Source organism: Stegastes partitus, unplaced genomic scaffold (genome assembly GCF_000690725.1).
Source record: "Stegastes partitus isolate 25-593 unplaced genomic scaffold, Stegastes_partitus-1.0.2 Scaffold1913, whole genome shotgun sequence".
Classification (NCBI taxonomy): Eukaryota; Metazoa; Chordata; class Actinopteri; family Pomacentridae; genus Stegastes; species Stegastes partitus.
In genome coordinates, this window is record NW_007579644.1 from 107,200 (window position 1) to 120,855 (window position 13,656).

General features: G+C 43.1%; 2 protein-coding genes across 2 annotated transcripts in view; both read right to left on the reverse strand.

The window, feature by feature from the left end:
• LOC103373139 (cytosolic 5'-nucleotidase 3-like) overlaps nucleotides 1-4,930 on the reverse strand; it is a 7,647-nt gene extending 2,717 nt beyond the window's left edge. The window contains exons 1-8 of the mRNA XM_008302957.1: nucleotides 4,792-4,930; nucleotides 3,144-3,242; nucleotides 2,991-3,060; nucleotides 2,845-2,891; nucleotides 1,193-1,278; nucleotides 708-797; nucleotides 466-628; nucleotides 184-384 (exon numbers count right to left, since the gene is read on the reverse strand). Of these exons, the coding sequence (XP_008301179.1) occupies nucleotides 184-384; nucleotides 466-628; nucleotides 708-797; nucleotides 1,193-1,278; nucleotides 2,845-2,891; nucleotides 2,991-3,060; nucleotides 3,144-3,242; nucleotides 4,792-4,794 (759 nt within the window). The 5' untranslated portion in view covers nucleotides 4,795-4,930. The remainder of the gene's footprint in view (nucleotides 1-183; nucleotides 385-465; nucleotides 629-707; nucleotides 798-1,192; nucleotides 1,279-2,844; nucleotides 2,892-2,990; nucleotides 3,061-3,143; nucleotides 3,243-4,791) is intronic.
• Nucleotides 4,931-6,694: 1,764 nt separating this feature from the next.
• Nucleotides 6,695-12,407, reverse strand: LOC103373141 (kelch-like protein 11). The gene is made up of 2 exons (XM_008302960.1): nucleotides 11,724-12,407; nucleotides 6,695-9,884 (listed from the first exon to the last, which is right to left on the reverse strand). The coding sequence occupies exons 1-2, from the start codon at nucleotides 12,269-12,271 to the stop codon at nucleotides 8,300-8,302; spliced, it is 2,133 nt and encodes a 710-aa protein (XP_008301182.1). The 5' UTR covers nucleotides 12,272-12,407; the 3' UTR covers nucleotides 6,695-8,299.
• Between the last annotated feature and the right edge of the window lie 1,249 nt (nucleotides 12,408-13,656).

The following is a 13,656-nucleotide window of genomic DNA, read 5'->3' on the forward strand; positions in this document are numbered from 1 at the left end:
TGACCAAAAACCGGTTTTTAGGTCGTTGTTGACAAAACGCAACGCATTTATTTCATGTTGCCGAAAACAAAACATCACAATATCAGGTTTTTTTTAAGTATCGCGCAGCCCTGATTTGACAGGCACTAAATACTCCTATCCAAATCATTTTCATCAACATGAGATTGCATGCTTTTTCCGTACCTTGTCATTGAGGTACCCAATCTTGAGGATGTTCTCCATGTCCTGAACTCCATCAGCCATGGTCAGATCCCCCAGAGAGTCTCCCATCAGCAGAACATTGGGTCGAGTTCGCAGCTCCTGGAAGTGCCCCGTGTTGAGCAGCGCACCTTCTCTTTTATTGTAGATGTGAATCAGCTCTCCCTTGAACGCCTTCAGCAGCCCCTGTTTGCACAGATCGAGTCAAACCATCGTTTCAGCCCCTTCTGTGGGAGGAAAGCTGCAGTTTGCCGTGTTGCTACTCACAGTCTCGTCGAAGTCCATGTAGTTGGAGAAGACTTTGACGTTGGGGTGGAAGACGTTGGCTTGGCGGATCACCTCCTCCAGGATGTCTCCGATTCCGGCGGAGAAGATGAGCAGCGGGATGCTGTGCTCGTACAGGTGATCGAAGAAGAGCTGGTAGCCCTCCCTGTTAAAACATCCACCCGTTATTAAAACATATCTGCTTTTTTCTAAACAGTCAGAACACCAGATCGATTTTCTCGTACCTCAGCATGGCCTCAGACTCGCGCACCGCCAACGCCAGCATGTCCTTCTTGATCTTCTGCTGGACCAGAAGTTCGTGAGCTTTAGTCCACCTGGGAGACAGTTTGTAACGCAGGTTGCTTGAAACTTTTTTTTTTTTATCATAAACTATGAATTTTAAAAATGGTATCTGTGAAATTTTAGATTGATGTGTCAAGTACTTTCCGAGATACTTTAAAAAATATTTGCCCGTCGACTCACTTTCAGCATGTTTCCGGCTTTTATCTTTATTAGTTCCTGAGATATTGTTGTTCGAACATCCTCAAATGTCAGTGTGAGAAACATTGTGCTGAATGGAAAGTATTTGACATATCAGACTAAAATTCACAAATATCCATATTTTATGCTACAGGCGAAGCAGAGATGGTTGATGATTTGAGATGGAATGACACTAATAATGGCAGCTTGTGTTGAACATAAATATGAACTATGTGACTTCGATACTCACCACTCCACCATCAGAGGCAGCTTCTCCTCTACTGACCGCGTGGAGTCGATCTCTATGGGGTAGTACGTGTTAAGCAGCTCCTTCAGCTGAAGAAGACGGGACAGAGTGAAGATTATCTGGTCAGTAAACATTGAAACATTTATATTTAACACCAGCTAGCCTTAGAGATGCACTGTACACCCTCAGACCTTCAGTGGGAACTTTCATGTCAGATTATATGACAGTCCCAGCAGAGACTGCATTTCCTGAGGAAGCTGAAACAAGCCTCTCTCCCTGGCAGCATCCTCAGGACTTTTTACAGAGGTGTGGTGGAGAGCCAGAGTCTCCATAAACTGTTTGAACTGCTGCCATCAGGCAAACGTTTCATTAAAGGAAGAACCTCCAGAATGATCAACAGCATCATTCCACAAGCTGTCAGAATGCTGAACTGGCAAACACTTGTTTATTTAAATTGCTTTAAGTTATTGGATCCCAAGAAACGCTCTGTCATCTTGCCTGTACTACTGTTGTATGTACAGCAACATGATAATAAACTTGATTTGACTTTGAGAATTCCAGACAGACAGGATTGGTTCCTCTTAGGTTTGTTTTATTTTTGCCTTCAGCTACGACAGTGACAAAATCCAGACAATCTGTAAACATTTGCATTATTTTCTCCTGATAAGTTTCATTTATTTCTCACTGCAGATACAGAAAATAAAACTACTATTTAACAGAAGAACAGCCCTTTTAATGTCGGCAATACTACAAGATAAGACGTAAGTCACAGATATCAGCTCGTCTTCTGCATATTGTATTTCTCCTATGAGCCACTAGATGGCAGACAGGGTCAGTGCAAAAGACTGAAAGTATCAAACAAGAGTATAAGTCAAGTGTGTTGCTGTTTTTTAAAAAAAAAAGTGAAGTGGGGAAAACTCCAAATCATAATAGTTGATTGTTTTCAGAGAAACTAGTTCCTGAAGTTGAACTTGCATGTAACTCATGTCCTACTGCAGCGTTCAGTAGGAAAACAACCACATTCAACAATACTGTTGAGCAACTAATCAGAATGTCAAACAATGCAATCAGCAAATGATGCAATTTTATGATCTACGAATCTGGAATTAATTAATAAGACTGATGCTGTAATCCAGTTTGATTTAATTCCAACATACTTTAAGGAATTGTTTATGCTGCACATTGTTCAGAGTTTAAGGAGCATCTGACTCAAAGTTTAAACCGTCGTGTTGTTTTACAGTCATACTTCTGATGCTCTCTTGTAGTAACACTCCACCACATTTTAAATCTACTACAGTGAATACTGAACAGCCTGAAACTTGACTTAAAATTATGTCACAAATCAAATCCCAATAAGTGTCAGAAAAATGTATGGATGGATTTTTTCCCCCAAAATTGTTCAGCCTTAATATAAATGAGATGATTTGTAGTTGTAGTTAGTAGTGATGCAGTAAGTTTTGTTGTTACCTTTTATTAAATACCAATCACTGTTACTATATAAGTACAGCTCAATGACATGACAAAACTCCTAACACAGCTAAAAAGCTATTTTTACTTTGTGTCACACTATCTTTAAGACAGTATACTGATGGTAGAAAATGTTTCAGTGTGAGTTTAATAATGACCCTGCTCCTGCACTGAAGCATCTTTCCTACCTGTTCTTTGCAGTCATCAGTGATGAGTTGGCTGTTGTCAAGAATATCTAGAAACAAAGAACACAAAGTGACAGACGTTAACAGTTTATCTAAAACCAACTTTCCTATGCAACAGTAAGCAACCTCTAAGTCGTCAGTGTACTTACTGTGACAGGTGGGGCATCTTTTTCCGTTGTATGCAAATCTTGTGAGGGTCATGTCAAAATCTGAGATGACCTGAATGACAAATAACAGTAATATTAACCTCATCAGCCTGCGGCATATTTCAGAGTGTTTCTGAGAGCTGTCGGTGATGATACCTGCAGGGTGTTGGAACCAGCCTTCACCATGGACTGCAGGATCTCTTGAACCCTCTGAGGGTCCCTCATACACACCGAGGGGTTGGACAGCTCTGGAATCTGTGGACGTCACAGAGAGGAAGGTATAGTGATGAAACAGTCAGTAGCAACTCAAATACAGCTACTGAAATCACACAGCTGCAGTATCCAAACTGAGACGTACACAGGAGGCACAGCAGGTGACTTCACCAATTATTTCAATCTCTGTTGTGTCACCGTGACGATACAGCCTCAGGCTAATTGCTGGGCTACTGCACAGTGTCTACAGTGAAATCTTAAGAATAACCAGCGCCATCAGAGCTGTCAGTATATTCTTATTTTCAGCAAATATTTTTTTTCTATGTACAATTTTTTTAGGAGTATGAAATGGATTGCTACTGGTAGTTTTGCTGAACTGCCAAAATATTTGCAACAGTGGCATAACTGCATAAACAGAACTGATCTAATCATTGAAGTAAATAAAAAAATAAGACAACAGACAGTCAACCTGTAAGTTACTGTAAATAGTTTAGCTGGATCAACACAAAGATGTGTGTATTTTTATTAATGATTAGTCGATTAGTTGTCATAGGGCAGCTGTGGCTCAGATGGTAGAGCCAGTTGTCCTCCAATTGCAAGGTTGGAGGTTCAATCCCCCGCCCCTACACAGTTAAAGTGTCCTTGGGCAAGACACTGAACCTGAAGTTGCTCCCAATGGCAGGCAGCATCTTGCATTGCAGCTCTGTCGCCATTGGTGTGTGTGAATGAGATACACATTGTAAAGCGCTTTGAATATAAGTGCAGACCATTTACCAGCTATTGAGCAATTTTTTAAAAAGAAAAAACAGGTCTAAATTGTTGGATTGCAGCTTAACAAGTGTGAATATTTTAAACTGAAAATCTTTGACTTGTGGACCAAACTAGACCATAGCTCTTTGCACAGGTGACACTTTTTGCTTCAGATTTATTTTCCATGTAGTTGCATCCAAATTACCAAAAGGTATGGATACAATGCAAAAAAAATGAAAATGACAATGCTCTGTCTTTTTCCTTTAAAAATCTGTTTAGCGTAACAACATTAAAAACAAAATAAATTCAGCTGCAGCACATGTACACAGAAACAGAGCTGTTGTTTATCTGAACAATGAACACACTGTGTACAGATTTAATTACTTTCTATTGTCTGCAGTGAATCTATGAGCCATGATTTCACTAGACAAGAGCTCCTCCTCCTCCTCCTCACAAACCCCAGTTTAACCCCTAAACAACACAACATGTGGTTGGAGTTTAGCTAAACCTATAAACTGTCAGGTAGTAAACAGCAGCTGGACAGGTATCAGCTAATCTGCCAGGTGTTAGCATTAAGCTAAACAACACTATTTAACCACATAATTTACTCACTGCTGCACAGTATTAGTTATCATAAAAGCTCTGACCCTGCAGCAGAACAACAGCTAATCTGTTGTTCCATAATAAATAAAGATGATCTAAATTTGCTAACAAAGACAAGCATCAGCTAGCTGCACTACAGCAGGGAGTTAGCTTTAGCCAGCTAGCACACAAGTTCGCTGGTGTCGGTTGTGTCTTTATCATGCTTTTTTGTCTCTTAAATCGTGCTAAATAATATTACCATTTTTCTGAAATGTACTGCCGATCCGTGGAGGTTATTTTCTCATTAGTTGCGAGTCTTCTTAGATATTTATCGCTTCTATGTGAACGACAGTTTCATCTGTTAGTTAGCCAGAGCTGCCCTGCTGCCTTCAGGGGCCGTCGGAAAAGTCGCAATTTTTCCACGTTGCACCTAAATAACAAAATAAATGGATAAACTATGCTCGATATTGCTGTTCAAATAACTAAACTGTGAAGGCGAGTGCTTGTTATATATGTAAGCCGTCTCAGCATAGTAATTTAAAAGCGATGTATGTTGTGTATTTAGAATTACGAGCCTCTGTGGCGCACCTGAAGGCAGCAGCGCTACTTGTGTAACTCGAGGTGGGACAATGTGTTCTCTTCCCCAAATGCAAAGACACCGACATAAGGTTCCTATGAGAGCCGATATCTGGAATATTAGTTCTTCTGTGATTTATGTGGTGGTTTGAAAAAATGCAGGAATTTTCAACAGATCGCTTTCAATTTAGAAATAATTATTCTGAAAAGATTGGGAAAGATTGCCAGCCACTGTAAAGATTTTGTATTGTATTTTATTTTGTAGTTAAATAAAAAAAAAAACAAAAAAAAACATTGCTTTGGATGACATTCAGATATGGGTTCGCAGTTGTAAAGCTGATTTAAATGGTCAACCAAATTAGTTGTGTTGCCTTCTTTGGTGGCAAAAGTTGCTGTTTTTGGTTCTAATCATCCTTTCTGTAGCCCAAATATTTCCATACAACTCATTAGAGCTGCTTAAATATGGCTAAAATGACAATCACGATTACATTAATTAATATTAAGATTGTTCATCATAATTATCCTTTGATTTTAGAGACTTTTTTTATTGCACTTCCACATTTAAATTAACAGTGCTGCTTTCACTTCCACGTTGTGCTGCACACCTCACTTGCTGAACACCTGCTTATCAATTTATTACTGTGATTTACCGACTTCCTGAAACATGCAGGCTACAGTAGAAACTGGTTAGTCAGCTGTGCACAGAGAAGCTTTGAGTCTCCGCTCAGAAACTGCAGACAGCTGTAAGACGAGAAACTAGGTTGGTGTAGTGTAGAATCGGGTATTCTAACTTCAGATTTGCTTAATTTGACTTCAACTTTCAAAATCAACAAATTCAGAGTCATTGTGAACAAGTGTTGGTTTAAGTTGAAGTCATTTCACACTGCAGTTGAAGCAGACAGTCAGCTTTGCAGCTAAGACAGCTGTGAGATCACAAACTACTGTGAAAAGTGTGAAAAAAGACATTTTAATGTCAGATTTACCCAAGTTGAAACCATTAAATTTTAGCTACATGGTCTTATTTCCATGAGTGGAACATTTTGAACGTCAGTCACACAGTCAATCATGTTTGTGAAAAGCCAAAATCATGATAATATTTAGTTAATTATGCAGCCCTACAACTCACATTTCTTTTTTGTAACTAAATCTTCATTTTCAGTGTTTCTCTCCTGGTTCTTGCTCATTTTGCTGTGCACATGTGGAACCTGCATGTCAACAAACTCTGTCTTTAATATAACATTAAAAACAAAACAAAAAAACTCAGGAATCAAGAAAATTTAAATGAAAGTAAATGACGTTCTATCAGACAGAACTCTCTTGCAGATTAGTCATGGAAAATTATAACCGTGCAAGTTTCCTTTTTGTATTAAGCAGCAAAAAAAAGTTGGAGCATGAGACGCTTAAGTTACTTTAACATAGAAATGTTGATGTGAAAAGCAGCCATAGTTCCCATGGGCATCTTCCAAAAGGTTTTTCTAGGAGACAAGCAATTCCAGTTTTTCACTACTAATCAGACTTTAAAATGAATCAAGCTAAAATATATTTAAAGTCCAACAAAAAGAAGAAGTACACCACACGTGCAACCGTCAGTCTTACAAAACAACTTTAATTGCAAGTGATGACATTAGCATTTCTTACATCCAATATAAGGACACAATGTCAGACTATCACATGCAAAGCAAATTACATAGCTTATTTCAGTTAATATTCGCAGTGCTATTTATGTTGGTCATAAAGTGGAAATGAATATCATTTCTGCGCTCTGTAACCTCGATGCTGTAATTAAGCGCTGCATGGACAGTGGGAATTTCTGAATGTCAGTCACAACACATTCATATAACAGTCCCTTTTGCTTCGCCTACGTGTCTGATTCCTTTTCATGTCAGTTCTAAGTCTCTTTGGTGGGTAAAAGGAGACCGCCGATCGACATACCACATCTCCATTCTACACCCAGCTGCAAGTGAAGTACAGTAACACAAGTTTTTTTTACTAGACATTTAATGCTGGAAACAAATCCGCCGATAATGATAACATGTTTTTTTAAATCTTTTCGTTGGAGGAAGATCAAATCTTACTGGCTGGAAGCTGGCTAAAATAAATCAGTTCCAAAATACAATCACCTTGTCTGATATGAAACAAATGAAATGAGTAAAGTCAAAGTGCAGTGGCTACTTAAATTCCTACGCTTCTTTAAGACTTTTAAAAACAATTAGATGTGGAAAAAGTGCCGTTCCAGAGAAGCTTCTTCGCAAACACACTCCCACAAACATACTTATACACACAAATGATGCACCTTTCTTAAATGAATGGGAATACACTGACCAACAGACTTCCAAAGTGCAAAAATAAAGGAATGATTGCGCCTTTTTTTTTCCTCTCTCTCTCTCTCCAAAGATTAGAGCTTAATGCAGCGGCAGAACAGAACGGTAAGCAAAGGAATGATTTCATTACACCTTGTCACATCTTTTGGGATATTACAGTTCTCTCTCAAGTGTGTCCTGAAGAAACTTTAGCGGTGAGCAACGAAAACGACAGAAACGTACTCTGTACAACTGTTGAAGAGAATCTAAACTAGTCTACAGGAGTTTTTAACAGCCTTTCCGGATCAGTTCATGTTTAGTTGTTAAGGCTGCACAGTAACAAGCAGAGCCATTCTAATAGAGCAGCTATGATCTAAGTTCTGGACCGATGTTACACTTTGCATGAGGAGATTGTCACAGTGTTACAATGGAATGAGACTTCATTAAGAATGTAGGAATGCCATTTTTTACTAATATCACATTTCCTTTCCAGTAGAGGCATAAAGGAATGTAAAATATCCATATAAACAGCTTTTTTTTTTTTTTACTATTTATGTACAAACAGATAAACAGCATCTATACCAACATAAATGACTAAAGGATATTCAGTTGTTGGCTGCTATATAACACTCTTATTCACATGTTTACATTTCCCTCCTCGCAGACCTCCAGCTGGTCAGCACACGCCTGCCCACGCGCTTCATGGCTTTCCACGAATCAGCCATTAACACAACACGGCATGAGAGCTGATGGCACGACAGTTCTGATTTTTTTAATGAAACCCAGAATGAGAGCAACACAAGACCCCGCTGCAGCTTGTTTACGTATGAATGGCGGTGGCGGTGAAATGATGGATCTTGATCCTCGGACAGAGTTCTAGGAACGACTCGCTCAGCACTCTATCTGCGACTGGAGCTGCCGGCGCAGGGTGAGGGTGCGCCGGTGGAGCTGCTGCATCTGCTGCATGCGATCCCGCTGGCGAGCCAGGTTCTGGGGCATGGGGTACCGCTGGCAGCCGTACAGGAAGCGGTACGGGATGCGCACGTGGCAGGCTGTGGCTCGACAGCGAGGCTGAGGCATGGGCGGCAGCAGCATCCAGCGCTTTCTCTCGGCGCAGTAGCGGTAGGCCTCCTTGCGGTACTGCTTGTCCACATCGTCGCTGTTCTTCCAGCCTCCGATGATGAAGACGTCCTCGTCGAAGTGGCAGATAGCGGCGCCCTCGATGCTGGTCACCTCCGGCGGCAGGCTCTCCAGGATCTCGTCGGAGATGCGCACGCTGATCTTCTGCCTGGCGACCTCGTCCCGCACCGTGTAGCTCTTGGGGCAGCAGGAGGCCGTGTGGTAGAAATTCGTGGAAGCTACAGCCATCTGGAATATGCAGTAGTTGTCGATGAGCGGCAGGGAGTCCACGTCCTGCCACTGCCGGCTCTCCGTGTCGTAGCGGGTGGTCACCGTCTTCAGTCCGTCCTCGTTGTCCGTGTCCACGGGCGTGCGTGCCGTCACGTACACGTAGCGGTCCTCCACGCTCACCGCCTTCACGTCTCGCAGGATCTTGGGGGCAGATTCCAGGTTGTGCCACTTGTCCTGCTCGGGCTCGTACACGCTGACGTCTTTAAATCCTGGGCTGAAGTTGCCGTGGCCGCCGATGCTGTACAAGATATCCTTAATGCAGGTGAGGCCGAAAGAGTGCTTGCGCGTGGTCAGGTTGCTCACCTGCTCCCAGGTGTTGCGGTTGGGGTTGTAGCGCTCCACCGTCTTAGCGAAGCCCGGTTCCATAGAGCCGGCGACGTAGACGTGGGACTCCGTGGCGGCGATGGCGTGGCCGTCCAGGTGGTTGTGGATGTGCGGCAGGTTGACCCAGCGGTCCTCGTAAATGAAGTAGCCCACACACTCGCTCAGGTAGTCCCCTCCCTCCGACACTCCGCCCACCACCATGATCACGTCCATATTCTGGCCAAAGCGAGGCTGAAAAGAGGCCATGTGGGACGACCAGAACTCCATGTCGGCAGATTTGAGGTTTTCAAAGCGGATCGCGTGGCCCTCCACTGCCTCCGACACCAGCCGCAGACAGGCCTCGTTGGCGGCCACCAGTCGCTCGTTCTTCACCACCCTGGTCAGGTAGGTGGGCTTGATCTGTGGCAGCCTCAGGAGGCGGAACAACTCCTCAAAGTAGCGGCCTCGCTCGTCCGGATTCTTCTGCACCCACTTGACCACGGCTTCGAACAGCACCTCCTCCGAGTCCACCGTGATCTCAGCATCGGACAACCAGTCGCGGACCAGGTGGAAGGGCAGCGTGTAGAACTCCTCGTCCTGGATCACCTTGTGGAAATTGCGGCGGATCATGTCTGCAGCTCGTAGCGCCAGCTGGTCCAAAGTGTACATGTGGGCCAGGCTGTGCACCGCCACGCAGTTGGTCAGGCTCAGCTTCTTCTTCAGGAACTCGCCACAGAAATCCTTCAGCTGCAGCAACAGGAACCTACCAAAGCAAACAGAGAAAATAAAGTACAGGAGGTTTGGTAACTAAATAATTACTATCGTGTTTCAAATGGATGAACCAGATGAGACAAACCTTTTAAAGTCCTATATGGTAAAACTACATTTATACAGTGCTTTGTTTGTCATTAAAAACATGGAGGCTTGGAATTAAAGCTGTGCATAATAGAATATGAAGACATGTAGGGAGTGGGTAAACAAAGGCTATCAAGCTTGCCAGCAATGCCAAATGTTGCTGCAAGAGTGAACACAAGAGTCTTCATGCACACCCAGCATCTGACCAACGGGACACCCAGTGGATTACTTTTATTTTTGATGCCAATGTCACCACTGCAATAGGACGATCCTGAATGTTAAGCCTAATTTCCACACAGTTTTATTTGGTGTCCTTAATTTAATATATTATACCATCCATACCCCCTACTGGTCACCGCAAGAAAAATAAATTTATTACGAATGGATGGAAGCTTCACTGCAGCCACAGTAGAGAGGCTAGTTTTAATATCCAGTTTAAGGGAATATGCACATGGAGCACTTTAAAAACAGGACCGATTATGTGTGGCAAGAAATAAGGGACAAGATTGTCCAATCAGACTGATGGCCAGTTTTGAGGAATATTTTGTTGCAGAACATATGGACCACTACAGTATGTGTGCAGCTGTTAGCATGTGCACAATGTGGCTGTCAACACTGCAAAGCATCTAATTTGCCTGTTAGCAAATGTTTCTCTGTCTTCTTGGTGCAGACAGTGCGGTGTCTCCACAATGTACCGCTAATGTTTACGGAATAATTTCGCAAACCGAGTTCCGACCAAGCAATATGAACCATCATGCATTGCACGAAAGAAAATGCGAACGAGAGCGTGAAAATTATCATTAAAATTTAACTAATTTCCTGTTTATGTTTTCATATGGGCTGCAAGGTGGAGCAGTGGTTAGCACTGTTGCCTCGCAGCAAGAAGGTCGCCGGTTCGCGTCTCGATGAGGACACCCGGGATCTTTCTGCATGGAGTTTGCATGTTCTCCCCGTGCAGCGTGGGTTCTCTCCGGGTTCTCCGGCTTCCTCCCACACAGTCCAAAAACATGTCGAGGTTAATTGGTGATTCTAACTTGCCCGTAGGTGTGAATGTGAGTGTGCTTGGTTGTCTGTCTCTAAGTGTGGCCCTGTGATAGACTGGTGACCTGTCCAGGATGTCCCCTGCCTTCGCCCTGAGTCAGCTGGGATAGACTCCAGCCCCCCATGACCCTAATGAGGATTAAGCGGTGTATAGATAATGGATGGATGGATGTTTTCATATGTGAAATATGATTTTATCTGTTTCTTAGCTATGTAATAAACTGTGAATTTGATGCGTTTGCATTACGCTGCTACGGCACAAATCGTGACTAGCAAGTGACGTAATTAATAGCTGGAGTAGTGTCCAAAATGTTATTTTGCAGAAGTGCTTCCTACGTAGTTGACTACATAGTGGTCCCTATACAGTGGGTAGGGAGTGAGTGGATGATGTGGGACACAGCCAGTCTTCTACCTGAAGGAGGCGGGGACACCAGTTCAGCTGCAATTAAAGCTACAGACAGTAAAAACAGCCTATAGGACCAGGGCTAAAACCAGGAATTATACAGTCATGGTGAAATTAACAAACTTTGCAGGACTTTGTGCTGAAAATTTGATTGAGAGACACATTCTGGAGACATGTGAGACTTGTATTAATTTGCTAAAAAGGGGACACAATATGGGACCTTTAAGACAAACACAAGGCCTGCTGCGTTGACTGTCAGCTTTGAGCATCACAGACACACAGGTGAGTGGACACAGATGGTACCTGTCCGCCAGCTCCAGCACTTCGTGTACGTTGCAGGTGCTGACACGTATCTCTCCGGTGTACATGTACTGGATGACGCTCTCCACCGTCTCCGGGTCCGGCCCCAGCTCCGAGCTCCACTCCTTCATCTCCACCCGTCCAGACAGCGACTCGGAGAACTGTCCCCCCAGCAGCGGGGTGAAGTAGTCGGTGGCCGCGGCCAGGACGGACCTGTGGGCCGAGAACTCGCAGCTCTGGACGCTGCCGGTGGCCGCCCCGCTGCTGAAGGCCAGCGTCACGTCGCAGAACAAGCCCTGCTTCCTCTGCTCGTTCTGCCGCCGAGACAGCTCCGAGCAGTGGGAGGACGAGGTGAAGTCCTCGGCCTCTTCCGCGTCCCCGTCTCCGGCCAGCGCGCTGGGTGTGCCGCTGGCGCCGCCGCCGCTGCTCCGGGCCGAGTCCTCCGGGTTGGGGGCCGCCGCTGCCATCGTGCTGCCGGCGCTGGAGGTGAGCAGAGGAGGGAGATGAAGTAAACTAGAGACGGAGAGGAGGCGACATACGCAGCCACACATACATGGAGGCCGAGCGGGACGCAGCGAAGCGCGGTTCGTGTTGGAGGCGTCACATCGGCGTCTTAAAGGGGACGCGCTGTCAATTAAACGCTACTGTGTAAAATGCAGCTTATGTGGCAACATGTTACTGTTATAAAATGTTAGATTTTATTTTAAATCAGTTGTTAAACAGGTATATACACAACAATAACAGCGCATCCGTGAGTATCTTTCTTTTTCTTTTAAACAATTCCATTCACAGTATAGTATATAAAGTAGATTACAATATAAACAGAATGAACAGTATGGACAGAGCGCTATGAACACACTAATATATAAACAGAGGCAGACTAATAGATAAGTAGTGAATTGTGCACTATAAATAGCATGAATTGCATAAACTGTATGAACAGTGTTAATGTTATGAGATATATGTAGTAAATATACTACTATACTATACTACTATAAAAGGATCATTTCTTTGTGACTGTTTGATCCTGATAGAAGCAGCTGTAGACATTTAAACTGGGTGATACTCCAGTTTGTTGGAAACCAAAAAACTGTTTAAAAATGTTGGGAAACAACCAACAAGAAACTAACTTCATTTAGTAAACATACAGGATTTCAGACATGCGCAGTAGGTGAAAGGTGTGCCCGTGACGTATGACGTAGGCGAGCGTCGATACGTGTCGTCCCGTAGTCCACATCAGTCCGTCCGGAGTTTGAATTGTTGGAAACTCTACGAAGAAAAAGGTGTAGTTTTAGTAATAAAAGTTACAAATGTCCATGTTATGAAGCGCTAAACAGTCTGTACTTTCATCTTTCTTAAGGTGACTGGTCGTGCGTTTCATCACAAACACGCTTTTGTCCGAAAGTAATGCAACAAGGAGTCAGATTTCTGGTACTTTCGGACACTTGTATGGAGTTAGCATTAACAAGGCAAGTGTGTGGTCTGTGTTTCATTAGAATAACATTTTATTTTCTTTATTTTTTATAAGTCAGCTAAGAAGTCAGTTTAGCTCGTTCGCAAGACGGTCGGCAAACGAACAACATTGCTAAAGTCACACAGTTCCCCCTCTTTGCTAGGCTAGTGCTAACAACAACATAGAGGTGGACCGTAGGAGACACGCCCCCTCAGTATTTAAAACACATGCAAATTCATTCAAATTGATTATTTCATTATTGACGTCAATACATTAGTCATGAAGTTCTTTAGTGTCCTACAAGAATGAAGACCAGTTTTAAAAATCTGTTTGTCTTATGTAAGACCAAATCCAATAAGACTGTATTTTTCTAAGATTAGTTTCAAAATCATTGGACTGGTTCATATAGGATTTCATAAAACTTTTTAACAATTAAATGCGATGGACCATCATGTAATTAACCTGATAAAAGTGCATGTAATC

What these genes read in the sequence shown, in the direction of transcription:
- LOC103373141 (XM_008302960.1), bottom strand. Translation starts at nt 12,271, where the DNA reads ATGTGTGGCTGCGTATGTCGCCTCCTCTCCGTCTCTAGTTTACTTCAT. An exon ending in GTGCTGGAGCTGGCGGACAG is followed by an intron (nt 9,885 to 11,723) that starts GTACCATCTGTG and finishes TTGCTTTGGTAG; the next exon opens with GTTCCTGTTGCTGCAGCTGA.